The sequence below is a fragment of the Camelus dromedarius genome, chromosome 7 (genome assembly GCF_036321535.1).
Source record: "Camelus dromedarius isolate mCamDro1 chromosome 7, mCamDro1.pat, whole genome shotgun sequence".
NCBI lineage: Eukaryota > Metazoa > Chordata > Mammalia > Artiodactyla > Camelidae > Camelus > Camelus dromedarius.
This window is the reverse complement of record NC_087442.1, coordinates 14,359,355-14,385,868: the sequence shown is the minus strand read 5'-3', so window position 1 is coordinate 14,385,868 and position 26,514 is coordinate 14,359,355. Positions and strand designations below refer to the sequence as shown.

Sequence of the window (26,514 nt, the reverse complement as noted above, 5' to 3'; positions counted from 1 at the left end):
AGCTGCTTTTTTCTCTCCAGGTGGATATACTGCCTTGTCGGCATAATTTCATTCAAGGACTAGGACAGCCTTGTATTTGTGAACATGTTCTTGAACAGAAGCACAAAGATGATTTGTGTAACAATTAGCTGAAAAGAGATGGAAATGCCAAGAATAAAAAATGTGCCAGGAGGGTGACGCAGTAAGCACTGAGCTTTCCAGACCAAGGCACCCCTACCTAGTGACAGCAGATCTTCCTGACACGTGGGGACCTAGGGAACTTACGCTAGAGAGGTTATTAGGGTTGAATCTGATGGACCTGCCAAAAATTCAGAAGTTTTTGACCCACAAAAAGGTGAATTCCATGTGCTTCAACTAAATGCGTCTGCTGCTCCTGCCCCACGATCTTGCTTGGCTAGATACAACTGATGGGGGCAGAGGCCTGATGTTTCCCTGTGAACCGTCAACCTAGCTGGAACGCCACAGCCCTTTCTTGTCAGGCTGGCTGTTCAGTTATACAGTGGTTCAAAAGAACAGGGGAACTGAGAGATTAGAGCAGAGGTCCATAGACATTTTCTATAAAAAGACAGGTAGTAAATATTTCAGTCTTATGGGGCCATGCTGTTTCTGTTTCAACTGCTCAGCTCTGCTGTTGTAGCATGAAAAGTAGCCAGGGACAATACAGCAAAGGATGGGCATGGCTGTGCTCCAATAAAAGTTTATTTATAAAAACAGGCAGCAGTCAGATTTGGTCTACAGACCATAGTTTGCCAACTGTGAGTTGGAGTACACATTGTCTGGTTAAAGAAAAAAACAGGTCTGTAGGCAAACAGTAACAAAAATGAGCCACCTGGTTGGGACAGAGGTGTTAAAAAATGATACAAGGACAGATAAGATAGGAAAAGTTAATAGGGAAATTACCATTGGATCCTAATGAGTATATATTCAAATGTAAGGAAGAGGGACACTTTAGCGAGCATACAGACAACTCTAATAACACCCAAACCTAAAGGATACAAGACGACTCCTATCCTGACACAGCCCCATTAGGAAAAAAAAGTCACCCACATCAAAAACAGAAGAACCAAGACCTGAATTTCTGTGTTAGAGGGATTATCTGTAGTTGCAACTTCCTACCACAGGAGGAGCTGCCATCAATCAAGTGTAGCTTCAATGTACATAAATGAAGGGGTTAATTTATCTCTACAGTTTCTCCCAGCTCAGTTACGCTTTGGTTCTATAGTTTTACGAGACTGACGCACTGCCTGCTGCACCAAGAGGGCAGATCGATTCTATAGTTTTAATCTGTCTTTCTTCCTTCAAGGATCCTATGAGAGAAACGATACATAAATTAGGATAACATTCCCTGTACAGACAGGAACTCCGGCAAAATCTAAATCTATTTTTGATAAAATGTGCGCCCACTTTGTTTCATTTCATCCCCAGACTTACCGCCTGCTTGCACCAGGAGCAGCTGATGGCCACAATCTCTTTACTGTGGAAGGAGAATTTCTGCTGGAAGCCCTGGGATATTAGAACAAGAGACAGAAAATTAAAACCACTTCCATCACAGCATGCATCTGCCCTTCTGAAGTCCAAAGAGTGAGTAAGGCCAGGTTTAAGGTAACTGGGATGGCGAATGCTACAGTCGGCACTTAGATTCTCCACCTCTACCACGCAAGTTTCCTATCCCCGAATCCTCTGGAGTGTGAAACAGGAGGCACCAGTACCTGCTGTACCACTGACCCCTCTATTGGAGCATCAGCCAGCCACAAAAAGGGTTGCTCTTTTTTCCCCAAATAAATGTGGTTCTGACATGTTTCTACTGTAAGCAAAAGAAAAGCCACTGTTGGTTCTCATGGTTCTTTCCAACAGTGGTCATCCGTCTCAGAGGTCCTATACAACCTTAACATCCGAGAACCTGCAAAGACAGAAACTAAGTATGAGAGAGGCAGGGGACCTAGAAGTGAGCGTCTGGGAGGAGTCCGAGGGTGTAGGAGGAAATTCAGACACTTTCACCATCCCCTTGGGATGTCGGGACTCAAAACAAGCAGCCTTCAATTTCCATTCTTCGCCAGCAAACAGCAATGAGATTAATGGAATGGCAAACACAATCCTCTTAATGAGCAAACAGAATTACTTTTCCATCAAGAAAAGAAGAGGTTCTTTTTGGCTGCTGTGGCCCCTAAATAATTACCAGAGAGAAGGATACAGTAACACTCAGGGAGTGTTTTTAAACTTCCCAAAGCTCCTCCGTGAAATGCCTGTGAAATCTAAGTCCAAACAAACTAATGCAGAGCAATGACCCAAAAAACAAAACAAAACAAAAAAAACCCTTCAGACAAGGCTTTTGTAAAGTGATTCAAAGAAAACAGAAAGACAAGATGGGCAGGAAAGCTTTTAAAGCACTGGCTGAATAGGTCTTGCTAATGTGTATAGAGAATTTTAACTTAAAAACACTGCATGCACACATTATTAAAAGAAGTCTCAATGGCATTTTTGCAGTCCCCGTAACTCCCACCTATCTGCAGCATTTTATACACTATTGAGCATCTTCTCTTCTGGATTCTCTCGCCTCTCTTGGTCTCCTAAAACACATCCCAGCTCTGCTCTTACTCTCCCATCTCCTGCACCTGCACACGAGACCAGGACCAGTTTCGGTCCTCTGTGCTGAGACTGCTCCTCGGACCTTTCTCTTTTTCTCCCAACCTCAAATTGCACTTCAAGAAACATGACCTCTTCTTAACATCAGACTCTCCTAGATTTTGAAAAGTTTCTCCATCAATATCCCTTTCTCAGCAACTTAAGTATGAGTCTCGGCTATCCTTACAAAGGCCTGCCTCCAAGGCTGGCCCTCGGCCGGCATCTGGGAACTTGAATTTCAGGCAGGGTTCCCCAATTCTCAGGACAGTTGAGAGTGGCTCACTGTGCCTGAATTGCTTGTACAAACAAACCCAGTGTACGTTGAACACCTGCTTTCCTTCTGCGAGTCTGGAAGTTGGGTACGTGCTATGCGGAGGGTGCCTGTATAACCAACCCCCAATAAAAATCCCAGGCACTGAGTCTATGATGAGACTGGCAGAGAGTATTTCATATGTTATCACAACTCGTGCTGGAAAAATTAAGCACATCGTCTGCAACTGTGAGGTTACAACTGGTTTCCTCCAGATTTTGCCCCGTGTGCCTTTCCTTTGTTGATTTTGCTTTGTAGCCTTTTACTGTAATAAATCACAACTGTGAGTAACATCTACTGTGTTCTATGAGTCTTCCTAATGAATCACTGAAACTGGGGTGGTCTTAAGGACCCGAAACACACTCATCTCCCCACAAACAATGAGGCTTGCAATGCCTCCCCGGTCAACGAGAATATCACTTCCCCAGGAAAGGAGGCACTGCCTGTAAAACACACATGGACTGAATTATTAGGACAGGTGGGTGTCCAGGGGTTCACTGCTGTGTCGACCGGCCTCCACCCACCCAGCCCCCAGCCCCCGAGTTACAGCTGCCTGCCAGAAACCGCTCAGCGACAGGACGCAAAGTCCAGAGGGCCGAAGGGTTGGGTCAGCAGGTCCCTTCAGAGATGAAACAAACTATTCAACATGAAATAAAATGACACAAATAAGCAGGAATGACTTCACTCCGGAGTCACTCGAAAAGTTCCTCCTCACTGCTCAAGCCCACTCCTGATGGACTGAGCCAAAAGAGAAAAGATTAGAACTTCTTTTCAGAGTTACAGCAACAGTTTGTGACAGCTGTGGGAGGGAGGGGGCCGGCCTCCCAGAGCAAGCGCCTGGAAGCCGGTGCAGCACCTGCGCAGGGACTCCCGAGGTCAGCCCAGGCTGCCTGGCAGGGCTCTCCCACCCTGGACCCCATGTCTAGCAGGTGCCCAGCGCTAGTGACTGGTCACATCACGTCTGGATGTCTGCTCCACTGCTATCTTGTCTCTCCACTCCACCCGGGGCCATGCCACCAGGGAAAACGCTGCTTTGTAAATATCAGCCTCAATCTCAAACATTCGAATGACTATCTCTTCCCTCAAGATTACAGAAGAAACTATTCATGCTGGCTTCAGTGCCATCCATAAACTTTCCAGCCAGTTTTTCTACATCAATCTCCCACTCCTCGCCATTATAAATTCCTGTCTATAGTGAGATGGATTTCATTATATTCTACAACATGCCTTTTTCTATTTCCTTTTTTTTTCTGGCCATTTTATCTTTTTCCTTTTTTTTTTTTTGCTGTTTTAAACTTCCAACCCACCATCTAGAATACCTACCACTATTTCATATACAGCACCTGAGTTTTATTTCCACTGCAAAAGCTAACAACAACAAAATCTTCAAAGCTTACCTCATTCACTGTGATCTATCCTAACCCGCAGGCCTTATCTGCTGTACCCCCCTTGGCATTAATGAACAGGTGCCCTAAGTTGCTGGTGATGTTATGTGCACGTGTATGCTCGCCAATGGAACTATAAGCTGTTTGAGAGAAGTCTTCGTAATATTTCTTAATAGATCTCTATAACTCAGCATACCACTTTGAATGTCATAGGCATGGCATGAATGCTTTCTGATTAACTGAACGAGAAAGTCACTGCTACCACATTGTGACCCAATTACAAACCTCATGCCATCCAGACTATAAAAACCTAACCCAAACCACCTAAATATACGCCCCCTCATTACACCCTCCTCCAGCCGCTGCAGACACGGCCAACGTGCTAGGCGGATCACTGAACCGTCCCACTTTCTCCCTCCCCCCGAAAGTGGTGATAAAAATATAAACTTCTCCAACACCCCTGAATGGTTACAAGCACCGAACGAGACCATGCATTTGAAAAGTTCTTTGTAACACAGTATACATGAGGGAGTGCACTTACTGCTGGACCCTCTTCCAACCCCTTGCTGACAAAGTCGTCCAGTGTGTCATGTGTAATGTTCTGTTCCATGGTACAGAGTGAATGGATTTGCCCACCCCTTTCTCTACTGAATATTGGCCTTCTGACCTCAGGGAGGAACATATAGCCCAGTGTGGCCCTGACAGCCAGGCCGATATACTGGAAACAGACGAGGCCAGCCATGACCGGGGCACTAGGCACTGAGCTTATGCAAAATTGTGGTAGGTCCCTTCAAAACGAGCCTGATGGTAACCAGCTCTACGCTTTGTTTAGGATTCTAGCCTGGTAGAGTCACAGCAGCCATGGCTTCAGGGTTACTGTCACATAAAAACATAAATAGAACCACATTGGAGCCTTCACAGACAAAGCTCCCACAGACCACCTGCAGTGGGGAGGCTCTGGCTGGGATCTCAGCACAGCCAGAGTCAGATTCCTAGTTACCCACTTTTAAATACTGGCCCAAACCTGCTATGATGGTACTGACAGATGCCCTGACTGAATTTCAACAGACTTTGAATTTAAAGGGCGATTTTGCTCATCACTGTTAAAGAGGAAAATAGGCAGTTGAGGTCAGATGCTTTAGATCTCACTGACCTCAGAATTACAAATACCAAGAACTTTGGGAGGTAAACTTGGAGTTTTTCGGAATAAAGTTTAAACAACATTTATTCTGAGCAGCTAGAGCTCTGTTGCCTCTGTTTCTTATGTAATCCACGGCACGTAACAAACAGCACTCAGTTTTACAGCCTTGGCTGAAACCAGGAAAAAGGGCTTTACTTAAAACAAACGATTTTATTGTTTACGTATTGAACTGAGGTTTGGAAGAGGGAATTTCCTGACCGTAGCCTGATTCCCTGTTTAATTTGATTTGATTTAACACAAGAGTTGATACTGCTCTTGCCTCCAAAACTCTAACCACCAACAGCAAAATAAACCGTTCCATACCTACTGGCATAATACAAAAGGCAAACCCAAGGGAATTATAAACTAAGACCAAATAAATATTTATCTTAAAACAGAGAACTTCAAAGACTTTGCTCAAATACTCCCTATCATTTTTGAAAAATGCACTCTTTTATATATTTCACATTTAATAGCTAAAATGTTCATCAGCATTAGATGCAAAGCTCACTATATCTAGCAAAATAAAACTGAAATCTTAAAATAAAACTATCACAGTGCTCTTGTAAACTTACCCAGTGGGATAAAAATACCATAGCAATTTGATACTTACTAAAGTAAAAGAAAACTTTTCCAGTCAGAGCAGATCTCAGACTGGTTGTGCTGTTCCAAAGCAACTGCTTTTAACCAGCGGAAGCTGACGAACACCCGTGACGTTTAAGCGTTTCACCAGCTGAAGCTGATGAGTAACTAAGACCTTTGAGTGACCCAGGTGCGGACCCACACCAACCTCATTGAAACGTTCTTCTAACCAATAAAAAATGACATTTGTTTGACCTTTGAGTGAACCACCTGCAAACTCACTCCAATCTAATTGAAACCTTTTTTCTAATAAAAAGGGACATTTTTATTATTGTTTTAACCAATGATCCATAGACTTATGGGCTAATTCTGTCCTATCCAGAGCTCAGCCTTCAGTCTTTAATTAGCAAAGCCTCCACAAACTGATCTCCTTCCCTATACAAGCAAATTGTTGACTTTTCCTATTTAACAAACTATTCAGCCCAGTTTTCCACAAGTATGTGTACCCTTGGCTGGCAATGAGAATCACTGAACATTAGGCTAGTTTTGTAACACACCTTTTCTTTGGCTCTCATGAGTGAAAATGGTACTATTATCCTAATGTATGCAAGATTAGGGTTTATTTATTCATAGAAAATCTTATTTACCTGAACTTCCTAAAGCTTCCTATACTAATTGTACTGGTGTTAAGCTAAAATTTTGATAAGTATTCATGATTTTCAAAATACAAACCTATGAAGTCATCTAAATTAAATTAAAATAAACAATGCCTTTATAAATGGAATTGTAAGGGGCAGTGTCTGTAACTTCTGACAGTGCTGCCAATTAGGTGACTCCACCATTGCTTTATCAGAATTATCTTTGAAAAATCTAAATTCTGGTCCATTGGGTTTAACATACATTATGGCATTAATTATAGCCTCTGAAAATTTATCAGGGCCCTTATTGTTCATAATACACCCTCGTTCAAGGGTAATCACCAACTCACACACACAGATTGACATTTTATTATTCCTCAGTAGAGCCTTCTGCGTCCCTCCATTCTTCTGTTGGTAACTACAATATATTAATCACAAGCAGTCAGTCTTAGTATTTTCAGTTTCTGATTTTTCCATAATTTATCCAAAGGCCCCTGCTACAAGATACGGGTCATAAATTGAGTCTCTCTTGTGGGAGTTGGGAAAAGCAGAATTTGGGGTACAGGATTCTCAATACAAAATAGCACTGTAAACACAAATTGGTCAGACTGTAATGAAGAGGCTAAGAGGTGACGTCCTGAACATTTTTATCACAGGCAGATGACTTCATGGAAGGATAGCCTAACCTTGTAATTAAGGTATAATTGAAATTAAACCTATTACAATGGTCACCGATTTACATTTCAATTTACATGTTAACTATTTTAACTGTGATGTTTATATTTCCTATTTTTTATGACCATTCTGATTCTAGGATAAAAATGCTTTATACAGATACTTAGCGTTAATATTCAATATCGCCAAAACTGCATACAAGACTTTTAGTGTTGGGTTTATATCTTTGTCCTAGAAGAGCAGGGAAGTTCCTTATATGAAAGTATTTACCTAATGATGCAACCAGCTAAAATTATAATAATGGTCGTCCATGAAAATTAATTTCCATGTTCAGCTCTGATCGACCCATAACTGGTGACCTTACCAATAAAAGTTATAATTTTAATGCTGATAGTATTCACCAAGCAAGCTGTTTTCATGAAATTTTCTGTGTAACAAAAACTGTATTTTTAAAAGACAGGACTGACATTACCACAGTTACCAACTACAAATCATGACAGATATTTAGAGAAGCTATATAATCACCTGGCTAACAATATGACATTCCAGGAAATAACTGGCTGTGCTCTTCACCCTTAACTGAGGAAAATGCTCTTCTGCTGGTGAAACTAACACCACTTTCTTTTGTGCAGACTATGCTGCTACAGCAGCCTGCAGTTGAGAAAAAAACCTACAAAATTTACCGAAATTACTCAGATTGTGCCCCTCCTGGCTTCATGAATTTATGTCAAAGAATATCACTGTACAATGTATGCCTTAGAAAGGATTCTGCTATCTAGAAATAGTTTTGACTTCGCTTTGGGGTTTTATAGTCAAGTGATGGGTATTCCAGCTGTCCCAAATATAGCAACTCCAGTTTGCCTGTTTCTGTGAGGTTTTGATTGCTGGCTCCTCTGTCACAGCAATTCTGGTGTTGCTCCCCCACTTAATACGGACTGTTTTTTTTGCTGAAGTTTCAAATGCCAGCCTAGTGTTAGATCTATTCTTCCTAGTGGTGTCTCAGATGACTTAATAATCTTTTCACACCCAGGTACCCAGCCAGGAAAGTGCAGAGACTGCTGAGAGAGAGAAAAGACGACATCTCAAAAGATCTAGCTGCAGGACCCAACCAATAGGTCGAGCGGGAACGCGAAGGTGTTTATGGGACTGGGTCCTGAGGGAACAGGACAAATAGGGGCAGAACTTAAAGCTGGATATAGGAGAGTCTCTCAGTGTGGGAGCCCTCGTCTGCGATAGAGAATTTAACACATTATCAGGAACCCCAGAAGACGATGCTAAAACTAAGTTGCCAACACTAATACTAGGATAGCATTTGAAGACTTGAGCCAAAAAAACAGTGCATGTTAATTTTAAGTGAAGTAGCAACGCCAGAATTGCTGTGATAGAGGAAGAAGCAATCAAAGTCTCACAGAAAACAGGCAAGCTGGAGTTGCAGTGGCATGCCAGATACAGCTGGGAAGCCCATTGGTTGACTGTGGCCCAAAGGACACTCCACTTACTAAAGCAATAAGAAATGTGTTGGTGAGAAGGGTGTCATCTCCTCTGTAGGTGAGGCCCGAGGGTAAGGAATCCTTACAGAGTGAGCGTGCTGATAGCAACTGGGGTTATAAAATTCCCAAATAATGTGGAACATGTGGCAGCACTTAACCACTGAAGCAAGGTGGGTGCAATTACTGCAAGACTGAAGTGGTAGCCATGGGGGCTTGACCTACAGAGAGCTACCAAGTGTTCAGTACAGCACGACCTCCCTAGAGGCAAGATGCATCATCAGATAAAAGAGGTATTACTCAATCAACGCGGTCAAACGCAATCTAGAATGGAGGATCAAGAGCCATAAGGGCAAATGCTCCAAGAAGGAGGCATACATTTTGTCCCCTTTCTGGACAAAAGCCAGTTTTCAAAGCTAGAATCCATTGATTGAAGGAGAGGGCAAGTCCCCAGGAGAAGAATCTTGCAACATCACAGCAAGGGTCCATGGCAACACTTCCCCAGACTCTACATAAAAGGAACTACTTGGTCCATTTACTCGGGTAGTTGTACATGGGGAAGGAAGACATGTCCTAATAGTTTAAACACTGATGGACGAGAGTCCAAGTTGACATGTACACCCAAGCACCGGCTATGAAGCAGTATCATGATTCCTTATTAGAGTAGGGATGTATGAAGTCCAGTCAAAAAAAAAAAAAAAAAAAAAAGGAATCCTGGATGAGGAATGGCTTAGAGAGTCTACTGTGTTCACAAACCCTCCAGGGTTATTTCCCCTGGTCTCTACCTGTGTAATAGTGGTGAGCGTACTGGGCTTTGGGCAGAACTCTCATTTCGGTTTCTTGGCCTGTTGTTTAAGTGCTAGCACAGCAGGAAAGGCCAGGTGAAACTCTCCAGCTGCCCTCTCAGTAGTAGCAAAACGAATGTCACACTCTCAGAAGTAACAGGTGTTAGATGACATAAATGATGAATTCTGAAAGTTGATAATGCTGCTGTGTATATTTTTTAAAACTACCTCTTGATATGCCACCCTTACAGACTAAAGGAGGCAGTGGTGGCATTCCCCAAAATATCCCCCATTTAATTCACCTGTTGGGCTCCTACAAAATCAGACACACTAAAAAATGAGGCTGGACTACCTCAAATTCAACCTAGTACACTCTAACTGCAACTACTGTGCCAAATTTGGGATCTCTTGGCCTTGGCTATATGACCTATGGTCATTGACTTAGCAAATGAATTATTTTCCATCCCTCTCTGAAAGCAGAGTCAAAAATTGTTTTCATTTACATGGTACTGTTAACAGTAGACTTTCACAGCCTTGTGACAGAGCATTTAATTTTTCTGAATCTTATCTAAATATAGTGCAAAGGAGCCTGAACCATGTGAACATTCTGCAGAATACCATTTGGTCCACCTTATTAGAGGCATCATGTTAAGGTGGATGAGAAAGTGGCAAGTATATTGGAGGTTTTGGTGAGACAAAGGGTGAGGAAATAAGCCCTATGAAGAATCGGAGGTCCCACACATCAGTGAATCTTCAGTGGGCCAGGGCATGCACGCTAGGATATTCTGTCCAATCTAAAGGACAAATGATTGCATTTCACAATTCTGACCACAAAGAACGAAGCACAGCACTCTGCAGGCCTCTCTGGGTTCCAGGGGCAGCATATTCCACATAGGAACACTGCCCCAGTTGATTTACTGGATGATATTTAATGCCGCCAGCTTAGAGTGGAGCACAGAACATGGAACAGCTCTGCAGCAGGTCCTGTCACTCACAGCAGGCGCCATGGCACTGGGCGGGAGGAAAGATGCCCTGCGGAGTTCACGACAAGCACCGCCAGGAGAATCACAGTGCAAACTCTAGGATTCTGAAACGAGCTTGTGCCATCCGCGGGAGAGAGATCTGTGTATCTTTCAGAAAAACAGCTCCTGGCATGTTACTATGTTCTGGTGGAGGAATACCTGCTCACAAGTAACCAGAGTCATGAACTGGGTTCTGTCAGACCACTAAATCACACGGCTGGGTGGGCCCAGCTGCAATCCATCGTTACATCCAAATGGGAACATCTTGGATCTGGCATGAGCAGTACCAAAGAGCACAAGTAAGACACATGCGTAGGTAGCTCAGACCCCCCAGATCATCCCCGTCTATAATACTAGGCCTCTCATTCAACTCACACTTATGGAAATCTGGGGATCCCTAATAGCCACCGGAAAGAGAAGGAAAAGGCTGTGATTGGTTCATGGATGGGTCAACTTGGCCTATGAGTGCAGGCCCAAAGTGGACGACTGCTTCACTGAAACCTACTCAGGAGTGGCCCCGAGAGGTGTGAGAAGTCCTCCCAATGGACATGACTTCAGGGGGAGTAGCTGGTCCCCATCCTTGTAGGAAAAGATAAGTAGCCTGATAAAAGAATACCTAATGACCTACAGGCAGTGGTGAATGACATGGCTGGTTGGTCAGGGGCCTGAAAGGAAATAGGAGGTCAGGGGAAGAGGCATGTGGATGAACATAAGGTACAAAGTGAAGATCACTGTATGCACGTTAATGCCCACCAGAGAGCAGTCGCCGTGTGAGAACTAAACCCTTAGACATAACAACTCAGACACCACGCTCGGTCATGAGCCATCCATAGCACAATGGGCTCAGAAGTGGAGGAGCCTTGATGGCAGTGGTGAACGCTATGCTGGGGTCCAACAGCATGGGCCTCCGCCACCACCACTGCTGACTGTCTAACCCACTAGCAAAAGATACCAAAGCTGAGCATCCCATATGGCACCAGCCCTCAAAGGAAAGCAACAGCTGCTTGGTGGCAAATTGATTACACTAAACTCCTTCCACTCTGGAAGGGGCAGCAAGCCACCTTGACTGGAATCAGCATATATTCCAGGTACAGGTTTCCCTTTCTCTTCCGCAGGGCCTCAGTCAGTGCTACTATGCACGGACTTATAGAGTGTTTGACTTACCAACACAGGATCTTGTACAATGTTTAATCAGACTAGAGAATCCAGTGTGCAGGGGTGGGCGTTTGGCCATGGGATACACATAGGTCCTATCACATCCCACACCACCCAGAAAGTGTGGGCCTGACAGACACGAAATGGTCTTTTGAAGATGTAACATAGGCTTCAACTTTGACAGGGTACCCTATGAGCACCATCCTCTGATCTCAGGATGCTTACCAAATCCATGATCATTTAATGGTGCTATGTTTCCACGGTAAAACACATGGATGCAGAGACCAAGAAGTGACAGTAGGATGAGCCTTGCCTGCTATCATTCCCATCGGCCCACTTGGGGAATTTGTGTAGGAAACAAGTCAACTCCGGGCTCTGAGAGTCTGAATACCAGATGGGAAATATCTCCACCATGGGACATAACAGGAGGCCCTCAAACCTTCAACTACCACTGCACCCAGCTCCTTCGGCATCTTTGTGTCAAAACACTAGCAGGCACAGGAAGGGGTCACCATCTTGGCGAGTTACCATCTTGACCCTGATCATTTGGTGGAGGCAGAGTTGTTACTTGGCAAAGGAGGCAGGAAGAAAAGATCTGGCACCCAGACTGTCGACTGGGGCATCCTTTCTAATGCTTTGGAAACTTCTGGTGATTGACAAGGGCAGCTGCCAAGACCATGGGATCAGACTGCTTAGGGTAAAGGTCTTCATGACTCCACCAAGTAGGTCACTGCTAGAGACTAAATGCGTGTGCCCCTCAAAATGTGTATGTTGAAACCTAACTGGTACTTGGAGGTAGGGTCTTTGGAGGGTGATTAGATCGTGTGAGTGGAGCCCTCACCGTGGGATTACTGTCCTCATAGAAGAGACCTTTAGAGCTCCCTTGTTCCTCCTACCATGTGAGGACATGGAAAGAAGATGGTCGTCAATGAATAAGAAGTAGGCTCTCCCCAGAAACTGAATCTGCCAAAATCTCGACCTTGGACTCCAGCCTCTAGACTGAGAAATAAATTTCCGTTGTTTTTAAGCTATCCAATCTACAGTATTCTGTTACAGTCGCCCAAAGAGACTGTTACCTGGCCCAGAAGTGTTAGTTGAGAGTGAGGTGACGACAGAAAGGGGGGTCGAGGGAGATGAGGAACATTAGTTGCAGGTGTCAGACCAGCCGCCACAGAGAGGGCTGTAGTTTCTCCCACCAGCCTTCCTCTTACGTGTTTCCCCAGGAAATAAGACCAACCAGAATCCTGAAGGAGCTTTCCTGAAGATGTATTTTATGAAGCAAGTGATTCTGAGAAGCACAAGGGTTGGACTGTAGTGGATGCTGGGATGTTCCACCCAGGTGGCTGTGCTGCAGCCCTGAGGCACTCATCTCATTCTCGCAGGTGACAGAAGTGTTGGAGGCTGATGACTTTCAAAGAAGTCACCTTTCCATACACTGCCCTAAGCCTAAAAGAGTCACCCCGGCCAAGGACAGCTCACATCCAGTAAGTGGTCAAGGCAGGGCAACTCTGAGGGGTTATTCCAGCTCCTTATGGGACAGGCTGAGGCCTCTGTTGTGCAGGGCAGTTCAACTCCTCCCTCTGCACAGTCCCAGTGCCTTCACTAGCAAAGGCATTTCTGAAGAAAGAGCGGTAAGAACCTGAGTGACCAGAGCATCACATTGGCTCTAACTACTAGAACACTGGCCATCAAAGCCCAGGGCAGCAGTGCCAGTAGCAGGCGAGAACTGAGTGACTTAACCACCTGGGCACTGCAGCAAAGAGCACAGCTTCTGAGCTCTCCGCCGCTGTACCCGCTTTTTAAAATCACTTTGAAGCATGAATGGCATACAAAAAAGCTGTACATGGTTAATATGTACAACTTGATGAGCTTGGAGACAAGTGTCCACCTGTGAAACCATCACCACAATCTATGCTATAAACATATCCATGACCTCCAAAAGCTTCCTCCTGCCCTCCTTGGCTATTATCTTCTGTGATAAGAACACTTAACACCCACCCTCTCAGCAAACTTTCAAGCATACAACACAGCACTGTTAACTACAGCCACTATGCTGTCCAGCAGATCTCAAGGACTCATTCACGTTGCATCACTGAAACTTTGTACACGCTGACTACCCTCCGTTACCCCTTCCCCCAATGAATCTGGAGGACATTACACTCGGCGAAATAAACCAGACACAGAAGGACAAATACTACATCCTGGATGATACCACTTGTATGAAGAATCTAAAACAGTCAAATGCATGGAAGCAGGGAATAGGATGGTGGTTGCCTTCATTTCCTTTCTTGACACTCAGCCAAGGGCAGAAAGAAAAGTCAGGCTTCCCAGCGCTATGTTGGCGCAGGCTCCAAGGACAGGCTTGATTTCTTCGGCCTTAATGTATTACCCACTTTACATCCTCAACAATCCTCCCAAAGCTAATGGCAGACAATTCCTCTGTTTAGCTGGACAAACAGACAGGTAGGCAAATAGCCAGACCCACCACACTAGTGCATGGTCTTGAACTTCAACTCCCTTTCTCGTCCCTAACTTTGCAGGGTCTCTTGAAAGCTGACCTCCAGGGCCCACACATTTCTACATTATTTAAGGATGGTGCTTCAAGTTGATAACAGAACATCCCCAAAAGCTCCAGGTCACTTCCTATTATTTTTGGACTTTCTAATCTCTCTCACTAGTCATCCATATCTCAATCACACCCCTATGGAATGCCTCAAATCATTTTGTCATGTTTATAATACAGAAATGCTGTGAAGGATACTTGCCTTAGATGGGTGTATTTTAGTTACTGCACAAGTTCATTTTAAATTAATTTTAATAATATTCATTGCAATACAGAGTCGTTTTGACATTTTCCCATTTAATTAATGCTACATGCTGTTCAAGTTACTTAATCTAACTATATACAAAAGTACATTTACTTTATGGCCAAATAAATCATAATGCTGCATGTTTGGTGAGGAAACTGGAAGGTATCAAAAATGTAACCAAAAGCTAGACTATGTGTTCCTGTATTAAAAACTGCTTTCAAGATTTGATGTTTGAAATGTAAAATTTTAAGTTTTAAAAGATTAGCTTGTTTACTTTTATAACCTTTATATATGTTTCTAAATGAAGCAATTAAAGATAAGAATTTCAAATTGTGATTGACAAGCAAATTTCCACAATTACCATAATGCTGGGTTTGGATGGTTCCTTTAAAAATGAAAGGTAAAATTAGTGATAATCATGACTATATTTTTTCTTTGCATATTGAATTTTTAAGGTGCTGTTGATTGAATGAATGTAATGTGCAGACCCGCTGAAGATCAGGAAAGAGGTATTTTTGCAGAGTAAGTGTGCAGCTTCTTTTAACCACTGACTGAATATGGATGCCAGATCAACCCCACTGCCCCTGCAGATCCATTCTCTATCCTTCTCCACCCCTTGTCCTGTCGTCAAAAGTGAACTTTTACAGATTGCCTCAACAATGCCCTTGTGCTCTGGTTTCTATTGGGCTTGGCCACTTGGGGTTGAAGGTGAGTAAAGATGGGATATTCATTCCCCTAGTGGTAGACCATATTGGGCTGGCTAAGTCTCATGACTAAAGCTCACAGCTCCTGTGAAGGGGTCCTCTCCAGGACATCCTTTACAATTGGCTTGACCACGGCTCCCAGCTGTTACAAGCCTCCGAGGTTTTCACTATCCCTTATAGTTTCTTTTCTGCTCACAAATTTTAAATACTCTTTATTAAATGCTCATCAAATTATATAATTTCAGTGTGAGACTTCTTTCCTGCCTGGACCCTAACTCAGACATAAGACAGGACTATGAATGAAAACAATGTTGAACTACGTGACGGTGATAAGCATGGCTGCCTGTAGTCAGAGAATGTCAAAGCAACTGAACAAATGAATCATGAGATGTCTCATCTGATAGTCATTAAATGCCACACACTCAGCCAGACACATACTCAAGGCTTGAGAGAAAATCAGTCCAAATATTTACATAATTATAGATTTTAAAAGTAGAAAGTGAAACCACAAACACTCTTAACCATAAACACTCCCTAACAACCCCCAAGTTTTTCAAACCACTCTTTTTTTAAAAAGAAGTTTTTCTAAGTGAAGTATTTCTTACCCCATCCCAATGGATAGATTATGGCACAATGTGTATAGAAGTGTGTATGTGCATATGGGGGATGGTTTAGGAACCTCTGGATATGTAAGAACGTACAGCTCTACTGATGAAAACAATGCACAGCACCAACGCTGGAAATGAATCTTCCATCACTTGATCTGCAGGTGGAAAGAGAGCCACTAGCTTTCCTCTAATCCAGGGTAGAAGCCAAGATCCAAAGAAAGGTTATTTATTATCCAGCAAAAAGACACAGGTTTAAGAGCATCCCATGCCACTATTGCTTAAGTCTCTCTTCATAAACAGCTAGATAAAAAACACAGGAGATGAATCTAACAGTACAATAGTATGGGAACCCTCGGTGGAGAGTTAGGATCACAGACTTCCCCACCATCACTATGACGGGCAGAGAGCTGTGAGTGCTGCAAGATGGTGCCCTGGGGACACTGGGCAGGAAGAGAGACACGGTCACAGCAGCTCAGAGTGCAGGGTGTCCAGCTCTTCCCCTTCGGGTGACCATGCCAACAGAAGACATGGCCAGAAGAGGCAGTTGTAATATGACCCTAGGGAATACTTGTCACAAGATATAAAACGGTTATCGATTTTCTTTTAATAAAATCCCTCGACATCTATTATGGCTTGAAAGCTGCTGAGGTGGGGCCAGCTACTAGGCTGTCCAGGGAAAGCATTTTTTTCAAAGTGAAGAAGCTGCTTAACCGGATCCTCCCTACTGTCCACCTGACCTCAGCACCAGCCGTGCCTGCCTACCCGTTTCTTCCCTCTTATGCCCACACATGCACACATTCTTATGGGAAAGTTGTAGAGTCTACAATCCACCCACTAGAGAAAATCCATCAGCCCCTGGGCAACACCAGAAAGGGAAGGAACAGACGGACCCAATGAAGGAAGGTCACGTGAGAGCAGAGGGCTGACCTCCCAGCCATGTTACAAGGCCCGGAAGACTCTTTCAACTGCCCCTCCCTCCTCCTCCTCCTCCTCTTTTTGCCTACTCCCTCTTTTAACCTACTTCGTATGTCTTCTTTACAAGCTAGAAAGGAACCAGCAGAGTCACTGTGTTGAACCAGAGGAGATAATACCAGTTATAATGGAGGGCCATACCCTTGAGGCCAAAGTGTGTAGCCTTCCAAAGAAGAGCCTGGTAACCAATGGCTACAGCATTACTTTCTTTCCAGCACTGGGCAAACAGCAAAGTTAATCAAACTTTTTCCAAGTCTCTCACTCACCCTCAACACTACTCAGGGGGCCAAAACTTCCTGGCACCCCTCTGCGGTCAAACGAGCCATACTGGTCAGCTCACGCCAGTGTTGGACCCAGAGGAGTCACACAAACAAATAAGTAAATTAGAAAGTAATTGATGAGGAATGCATTCTCCCAAACTATCTTGCTCGCTACCAAATCAAAACTTTCCCTTTATTGAATCAGTTTATGTCGATGTCATTTAAAAAAAAAATCTTTGTAGTATGATTCACCACCCAGTTCACTTCCCCAAAGGATCCTTTCATTCCTAAAGTAGATCTTTGTACATTGAAAAAAAGCCATAACACAAACCTGTTAGGGTCACTAACGTGGAATCTGCAGAGCTAGCAGCTCTCAGACCCTCACTTCACTCTTTTCAGCAGCCCTGCACCCCGAGGGGCCTGTAGCCAGTCATACTAAGAGAGACAGTAGGCATAAACGACCAGATGAGAAGGGCATCTCTTTCCAGGAAGTGGATAGTCTCCTAAGAGAGCAACACACTTCTTGCTTCCAAGCTGTCGTTCTACACAGTTCTGCTCAGACACAACATATCAACCCAAGAAGTGCTACTTGACAACCTACTGACTTTCTGTCGATGCTCAAAGAAGGAAGGTGGGCCATCAGACCTCAGGAGGGGCTTTTAACAGAGTAGGAAGTATCCCTCTTTAACTATCCACAATGAAATTCACCGTAGAAGCCCATCCATCTCTCTTACAACGTGCTAATTCTTTGTATGAAGACCACTGCCCCTTGTAGTGAGTTCTAGAACAAACAAAATACCTCTAAAGGAAAGAGGCCTGGAGAAATAAGGATTCAGGGGACAGAAACCGTCTACCTCACGAGCTGGCAAGGGCCAGAGGAGCTCCTGCATGGGCCGTGGGGTGCGGGCCCCTTACCTTACCACACTGCTTACACTTTCCCTCCTGCCGGCGCCTGTGCACCCAGTGATGACGCACAAAATTCTGTGGGAAAACAAAATGAAATGAATAGGTTTCAATTTGCAAACCCCAATATTAGTTTTTTTTTTTAATGTTTTAAGAATAGAGATTTCTGTAAATCATCATCTAAGCCCATCTTAGCACAAAAACAAATATGTATGTGTGTGTGATTTGTTTTACAATAAACACGAATCTACTCAGAAAAAATAGAAAAAGAAGCTAAGTCTCCATCCTCAGTGACCTTTTGTATTTGTAGAAACCATTAATCATGGCCTCCTTCCGCGGCTTCCTCGTGGCAAATGGCCACACTCTACTGTCGTTCTAGTAAGCCGCTGTGCAGATTTGTGACCTTGGGCTGGGAGGTAACTGAGGCAGGTAAAAGAAATGTCCTTGAAAGAGTGAAAAAGTGAAGGAGAGGAGGACAAAGATGCCCATCTTTTAAAACAAATATGTATTTAATGTTTTTTAAATGCCAGGCAGGCACTGTGCTAAAAACATCTGAGCTAGAAAGAACTCAAAAGAAATTAAATCCTCAGAAAGACATAGATCTCCTAAGTCAGGACTTAGATGGTGAGAATTTTTTGCTAAAGAGAAGGAAGAGAAAAACTGAAGGACAGTGATGACAAAGATGAGACGTGGGCATATCGCGAAGTCTTGCGCTGATGCATTTCAACGGCCCTCGGGTACCCTCGACGAGATCAGCTCCCAAGGTCTATCCCTGACTTAAGCTGTAGCAGACATGGAAAGTACTTTTCCTCCCAGACAAATCGCTCCTGGGGCAGAGGGTCAAGGAGCACCCACCACCACTGCTGCTGGGGTACTTTATAAGAGAGAAAGCTGTCTTCGGGACTGATGGCGCAGGTAAACCCTAGTGACTCACACATCTCATCCCTCTCAGGCCAATAATCTAAAATACTTGCTAACGTTTTTCTCCTGCCCTTTTCTGAGAACATAGACTTTACCTGAAATTAACATGTCTATTGTCAGGTCACAACCCACACTTTCCCTTTAAAGGACCCTTTAATATATATTCAGTCTTCCAACAAACACTTATCGAATGCCTACTGCCCAGGCATTGTTCTAAGTACGGGGTGGCGGGGTGGAGGGGGAAACAGAAAGCAGATCAGTGTCGAGGGGGAAAAAAATGTTCTATCAAGGCATGAAATTCAGAGTGACAAAGATACCTTTAATGAGCCTTAGCGTTATCAATTCCAAAATGCCACCTCTATTTCTATTCATAATGTCAAACCAATTTAAATTAAAACTAAACAAAGATCCTGAAGGAATAATGGTCTTTTAACTATAATAAGATATAAAGACATGTAATGGTCCTGCTAATTAGTCTACTTTTGTCTTGCTTTTCCCACGGTGGCAGTTTAATAAAACAAGGACACAATTCTTGTATTGTTCTCAGAAAGAAGCTAATAATAATAGTTAATGTTTCCTGACTACCAACTCTGTGTCAGGCACTTTTAGAAATGCTTTATATGTAATGATTTGAATTTTCATGAGAATTTTCAAGAGTATAGGTGCTGTTTAGCTGGTGTATACCAGTAAAATCCTAAGTTGTTAAAATACTGAAATATTTCTATATTGGTTGATAAATTGCAGTTTAGTGTCCCATCATCTTCCCAGCTCCTCCCTGTTGCCAGAGCACCCCTCACTCCCCTCAACATTGGAGATCATTTCTACCTCCTCGTTATTAAGCAACTAGAATGTTAATTTTTGGTAGAACAGGTCTCCAAGATTCTGGAGCTCTCTTCTGAAAATCAATCATACTGGCCCAGGCAACGCCACTGGGTTCCCCCCACAAACTCAGAGGCCTGGGCCACGTCCATTGATGGTTCTGGCCAAGCTTAAATATCAATATAAACAATTTCGGGTCCTATGGCTGGCTGTGGCTTTTGGGACAATGACAGCAAGTCCAGGGACCTGCTTAGTTATGTCTATACCATCAGGTCCATGCAAAAACTCTACTGGGGATGAAGGTACTGGACCCCTCACCTCTCTGCTTCTGAGGTAGACCTCTCCAGCTTTCCACTTACTCAGGTAAGAAGCCCACTGTCTGTTTCAGAATAAGGGCTGGGGAGGACTGGGGCCAACTGCCAACTGTACTGTACGCCGATTCACATCATCACAGGGCAACGATATCAGAGGGTTTGACTTGAATTATCATTATTGTCCTCACTGTACAGAGGACAAACTAAGGTACAGAGCAGTCACTTCAAATGTAAGGCGCTGCAAACCCAGGCAAGGATTCAAACCCAGGCAGGCTGGCAGCAAAGCCTGCCTCTTAACCACGGTGTTGCCACAGTGCCTTTCCTCCGCCCTGAAAGGTCAGGTTCAAGCTCCTTCAATAAATGCTTTCAGTGACAGTCAGTACTGGAAATACTGAACATATAAAAATGTCAGGCAGTATTAGAAGAGATAGGAAAATTTACTGTAATTGCTGTTACTTTAGCAGAAGCAGAGAATGAACAATATCACTGATGCCAAGAGAAATTCTCTCCTTATTGAGATTATAAATCACCTAATGACTATCAGTTTAAGAATTTGAGGAGGGAAATGGAAGAATTTGATGCAATTACCTATGAGAAATCATGGCTGACTCATGGGATTATTTAGCTAGTGACAGCTCTAATCAAAAGATTAAACCAACAATTTCTACAAATCAACAATTATCCTGAATTAGAAGACTGACTTAATGAATCATTTGCACTGCAACATATTTTGTCTGATAAGCAGATTTATAATACCATGCAGTTTAGTTTATTTAGGGAATACAAGAGAACATTTTAAAACTGTTTCTTTAAGTATTTATGACTCTGCAAGTTGCTAAATACTTTTAATATCATCCTTTCTCAAAAATAGGTAGGAAATTAAGGCATAGACAAAGTAACTTAAACAAAAGCTCTACTACAGAAACTGAGTAACTGTCTCCAGTCTACAGCTCTGTGATTTGACATGTCACGCATGCATCTATGCAGAGGGCTGCTTAAGCCTGATATAAATTACTTCTACTGCTGCTTAAACATAGCTGGAACAAAGTAAAATCAAATAAATGTGTATTGAATTGAATGAGATTCTAAACCTAGTTTCTTTGACAATTAAATCACGTAGTTACCATTTTGAAGGATCGTCAACTGTCTTTATCAGTTAGAAAAAAAATTTCTATAGAATCACTGCTGTTTCATAATCCTTATTTCCCAAGCACTTTAATTTTTCACACTATTTCCTTTTGACTATTATTCATATCTTCGAAATTACTGAACTTAGACTCAGGATCCTTACAATGTGAATATGAGTGTTGATATATTGCTGTTAAGATAGCAAAGTAAGCCTTCTAAAACCATAGCATCTTTTTTTGTTCATCAATAATCTGAATTATTCATATACCATCTTCAAATACTGGGTAAGGAAAGGGCTATTACTTATGGTTGTTAAAATCTCGGTGATCCATTATTTCAGGGTTTATATTCAGTACTGTTAGCAGAAATGCATACACAATGGCTCAATTTTATTTTCAAAGCAGTCAGTTCAATTCATAATATTATTCGTAAAGCTTTTGAATGGATCTTAGAAATTATAGACCAATCCATGCATCTTATGGCTAAGAAAATGGAGGTCCACCCAGAAAGTTTCAGCTTAGAGGAGCCCACCCAATATTCATTAAAAACCTCCATGTATCGGACACCCCACAAAGCCTATGGGGCAGTAATGAACCGCCCTGCTCCAGATCCCAGCCCTGGAGGCATCACTGAGGGGAAGAGAGGCAGGGGGGTCATCTGAACCCAGGTCAAACTAATTCTAAAGTGATTGTTTCTTTCATTTACATTAAACTGCCTAAAGTCTCTTCATTAAGAATCTCTCAGTGGGTCACACTCTGTCATAATTGTCATCTTCAAACTGTCCTTTTAGACCAGGAGTTCTTAGATGTTTGGGGAGAAATTAACCCCTTTATAAATTCATTCAGTCAAAAGATATTCATTGATCACATCCTCCCTCTGTGTCCTGCCTGGAACAATGAGTTGGGAAAAACCCATGCGTGACCTCCCAAAGCTTACGGTATAGGAGGACAGCATTAAGCAAGTGAGCAACACACAATACAACACACAAGATGCTTTGATAAAGAACAAGGTGCAACCTATTTAGAGGTGGTCATCAAGAAAGACCTCTGAGGGGTAATATTTGAGCTGAGGTCTCACTGTAAGAAACTACTAGCCATGCAAAGAGATCTCCAGCATAGCAATGAAATACACAAAGACCTGAAGGTGAGGAATGTGGACACAGACCTCAGGAACTGAGAGAAGATCTGTGTGGCAGCTGGATGGGTTGGGAGAAGTAGGCTGGGGCCAGCCTCTGCAGAACCTTGGCCTTTTTGTGCCAAGAGAAGGGGTTTGGTTCCCCCTAAATGACTTGGAAACCACTGAAAAGTTCTAAGCTGGAAAATGATCTAATTCCATTTTCATTTAAAAAAAAATCACTCTCTTAAATCATGGTGGACTGAAGGGGAAAATTAAACAATCTTAGAGAAGATATTGCAGTGGTCAAAAGTGAGATAGATCATGGGTCCTTAGTCTAAGGTATTGACAAAAGAAATGGAGATAAATGAATGGTGTGAAACATATTTTATAAATAAAATTGATAGGGCTGGCAAATGAATTCAATGTGGTGAGGACCTTGGAGAAGTAATCACTATGATCCCCCAGTTTCTCAACTGGTCCAATAGCCCTCTCCTTTTCTGAGGTACAAAAGAATTGAAAAATACAGTTTCATGGTGATGGAAACAGTTTCTAGTGTATTACATTTGAGATGACTGTGATACAGTCACTGGGCATATCAACTCCAGGAAGTGTGGGCTGGAAACGTGAAGTTAGGTGTTACCAGCCCAGATACGTGACTAAAAGCCAACAGTCGTGGCATAATACTGAAAGCTCTCCCAACAACAGTGGACAGAACGTGGCCAAGTACCACGCCCAGTGAACACGCAGAAATCAGGGAGTGAGAATGAAAGGACCGTCCAGTGAAATCAGAGGAACATTAGGAAAGATGTCCAGACAGGTGAGCACTTCAAGACAGATGAAGTACTGAATATTTTGAGTACATGTGAACGATTGGATAAGAGAACAGAAAAATATCTAACAGATTTGGCATCAGGGAGATTTTGGCAACATAAAAAAAGCAATTTCAGTGAATGGATAGAGTAAAACCCAGATCAGAACAGGTTAAAATGCCTAGGAGGGGACACACTGAAAACAAATTTATATAGTTAACAGTTTCTGGAAGTTTAGCACTGAACACGAAGCCAAGAATTAGAGCTGCAGTTAGGACAGTTGGTGGTTAAGGAATAATTTTGTTTGTTTGTTTGTTTTGAGATGGGAGCTATTAGAGGATGTTTATGCTGATGGACATACTCTAGAGGGAGGGTGGGGAGTTGAAAATGTAGGAATGGAAGAAATATCAAGTCCCTGCTATGAAGACAAGGGAAGGCATTGAAAACACTTATGGAAGGTCTGGCTTCCTAGAAGAGAAATAACACCAATTACTGAAAACAAATGAACAAAAAATCCTTGCATTAGAAAATTGCACAGACTATTACAACGATCTATCCAGAGAGAAGAGAAATTACAGGACAGGAAGCCAAAGGCAGACATATGGGTCCTCTGGTAAGAAATTCATAAAATCCATCTTAAAAACACAAAACGATTTCTTCTATTGTCCTAAATAACATTTCTCCTCCATCTGAGCTATCACTGAGTTATCCCCTAGCATTGCTACGGTGCACGCGGGTGGCATCGAGGGTAACCACAACCCTGTCATTTTTCTTAGACTTCCCCCACCCTGCGTAGGACCCATAACCTTCCTCTTGCTGACATAACAGACAAGCACAGTGGGAGAGGACAACTGACAGGGACAACTGTTTTTCTCTCTTTCACAACCTTCCCTCTCAACCTATTCTCACTCCATGTTTCCTCCCAGGCTCTTTGTATCCATCAGTAACAATGAAATCATTCTTCCTCGGTGTCTTTTTCATTAACTGCCATTAACATCTCTCTGTACTCAGACATGTCCTATGCCTACTCTACCCAGTCGTCTACTCTCATAGCTTTATTTACTATCTCGACATGCTGACAAGTCATCAAGGTCTAACCTCCAGCCCAATCTTCTCCTATGCTCTGTACTCACACACCTACTCCGCTTTCTTTTGGGCATCTCAACTGCGGGCCTCAAGGATATCTCGAACTTGAGAGCGTTACAGCTGAACTCATTACATCCCTACCCCATCGTCCAAGCAACTCATTTGCCAACATCTAACTGGTTTTTCAGAGCAGAACCCTGGTTTATTCTGAGCTTCCCTGTCTTTGTGTTCAAAATCCAGTCAATTATTACATCCTGTCTATCTTGTTTCCTTCAAATTCACATTTACCAATTTTCTCCACCCCAATACTGTTCTTAGTTCAGGTCACCATTATCTCTTGCCTCAATTATGAGAATAGCTCCCTCAGTTTTCTCCATGCCTCCAATATTGCTACTCTTGTACTACGTGGTACTCCTGCCACACTGAGACCAGAATAATATTTTCTGCTTAAAATAGTTTAATGCCCCCTCTAAGTACTAGGATGACGAGACTCTCAACTTGCAACCTTGCTTACAAGGCCCTTCAAGGTCCAGCCCGTTTACCTCTTGGATCTGAGGTCTTACTCGCATGTCCTTTCTCCCTGCTGCACTTGTGAGCATGTGTTCCTGCTGCCCAGAGGCTCTCACTCACCTCCAGACCTCCCTCTTCCCGCACCTTCGCTTAGATCATTCCCTTGGGTCTCAGTTTAGCTGCTACTTCTTCAAGGCGGAATTAAAATGGGCCAAAAGCCAAAAAATGCTATTTCTTTCTTACCTCTTCAATTCTACCACCGCCTGCTCCCTGGTTCATTCAATAAGACCTTAGGTCTTAAATATATTCCATGAGAAGAATAAAGGGCAGTACTCACATATGGAAGACACTTGGGGATTTTATTGATTGTATCAGATGATGTATTGATAAAAAGCTAGGGGGGGAGGGTGTAGCTCAAGCAGTAGAGCGCATGCTTAGCATGCATGAGGTCCTGGGTTCAATCCCCAGTACCTCCTCTAAAAATAAAAAAACAAGTAAACCTAATTACTTCCCCCAACCAAAAAAATTTAAAAAGATAAAGTGATGTAGGATGGAGGAAGACAGACTTTACTTTTTTAATCCCTGGTGAATATCTATGAATCCAATGAATCAATGGGAAATAAAAGACAGTGTTTGAAACAGAACTCTAAAATACTTACTTCTCTTGGCGATCTTGAGCCCCCTTCTCGAAATGTTGGTTTACATCTGAAATTAATCTGTCATTTAAAAAGAAAAGTATATTATATTAGGGATAAGCACCTGACCAGAGTGAGTTATCTACTGAAAACAATCAACAGTGACAGATATTGAACTCCAGGAAAAAAACAAAAAAACCCAAAAACAACCCAAAGAATGAGGAACAAAGTTTAACACTATTCTTAGTGTTTTGAAATCGTCATCTTAGATAATCTACAGAGATCCCAAGTGATCTTGGAATCTCCAATCTGTGTCTCTTCACTCTCATTGATGAAATCAAAGTATCTTCAGACAGTAACGCTCTGACATCATAAATTTAAGAAACTGAGATAATAAAGAGGCAGAGGAAAAATATATGGCAGCTGAAATCATACAGCTGTGTTTTAGATTTTAAAACCAAGAAAATACAAATGTAAGAAATTTTAATATGATAAAGATGATTCACCAACACACAAACAACTATTCTTAAGTATCAGCACTCCATTTCTTTTAGATGGGGAGGTCTCCCAGCACATTCACATCTTCTTTAGGTACTTGATAAGGTGAGAGAAGTGTAGGAATAAAGTAGGAAATGAGTAAATGGGGTCAGGACAGCAAAATAAATACATATACACATACATACACACACACACACACACACACACACACACACACACACACACATACACACACATATATATATAATATTACTAGTCATTCCCACAAAATATGAGTTGGCAATAATTGATGATTCACTAAAACTAAATGACTATCACAGGGGACTGAAATATTTAATACATTTACACATGGCAGCTCAAGATCACAGATAATGCTCAGAAGAATCCCACGTGGAAATGATGGCAGAGGACTCACTACTGGAGCCTTTCCCTCGGCTGATGACAGATAAATGGACCAAGCAGAATCCACTTCTTCTGGAGGAAAGACACCCCCAGGATGCCACTCCAGCCCCACCCACACATTAACACTGTGCCAGCAGGAACTCTGTTCACAGCAGGAAATGAGCCCTGGCTCCTGGCC

At 42.8% G+C, this 26,514-nt stretch overlaps 1 protein-coding gene across 2 annotated transcripts in view; it reads right to left on the bottom strand.

Annotated features, from left to right (window-relative positions):
• DGKI (diacylglycerol kinase iota) overlaps positions 1-26,514 on the bottom strand; it is a 395,126-nt gene that overhangs the window by 198,943 nt on the left and 169,669 nt on the right. For both annotated transcript variants that reach the window (XM_064487331.1, XM_031455444.2), the window contains exons 5-7: positions 25,461-25,517; positions 18,111-18,176; positions 1,432-1,503 (exon numbers count right to left, since the gene is read on the bottom strand). In XM_064487331.1, the coding sequence (XP_064343401.1) occupies positions 1,432-1,503; positions 18,111-18,176; positions 25,461-25,517 (195 nt within the window). The remainder of the gene's footprint in view (positions 1-1,431; positions 1,504-18,110; positions 18,177-25,460; positions 25,518-26,514) is intronic.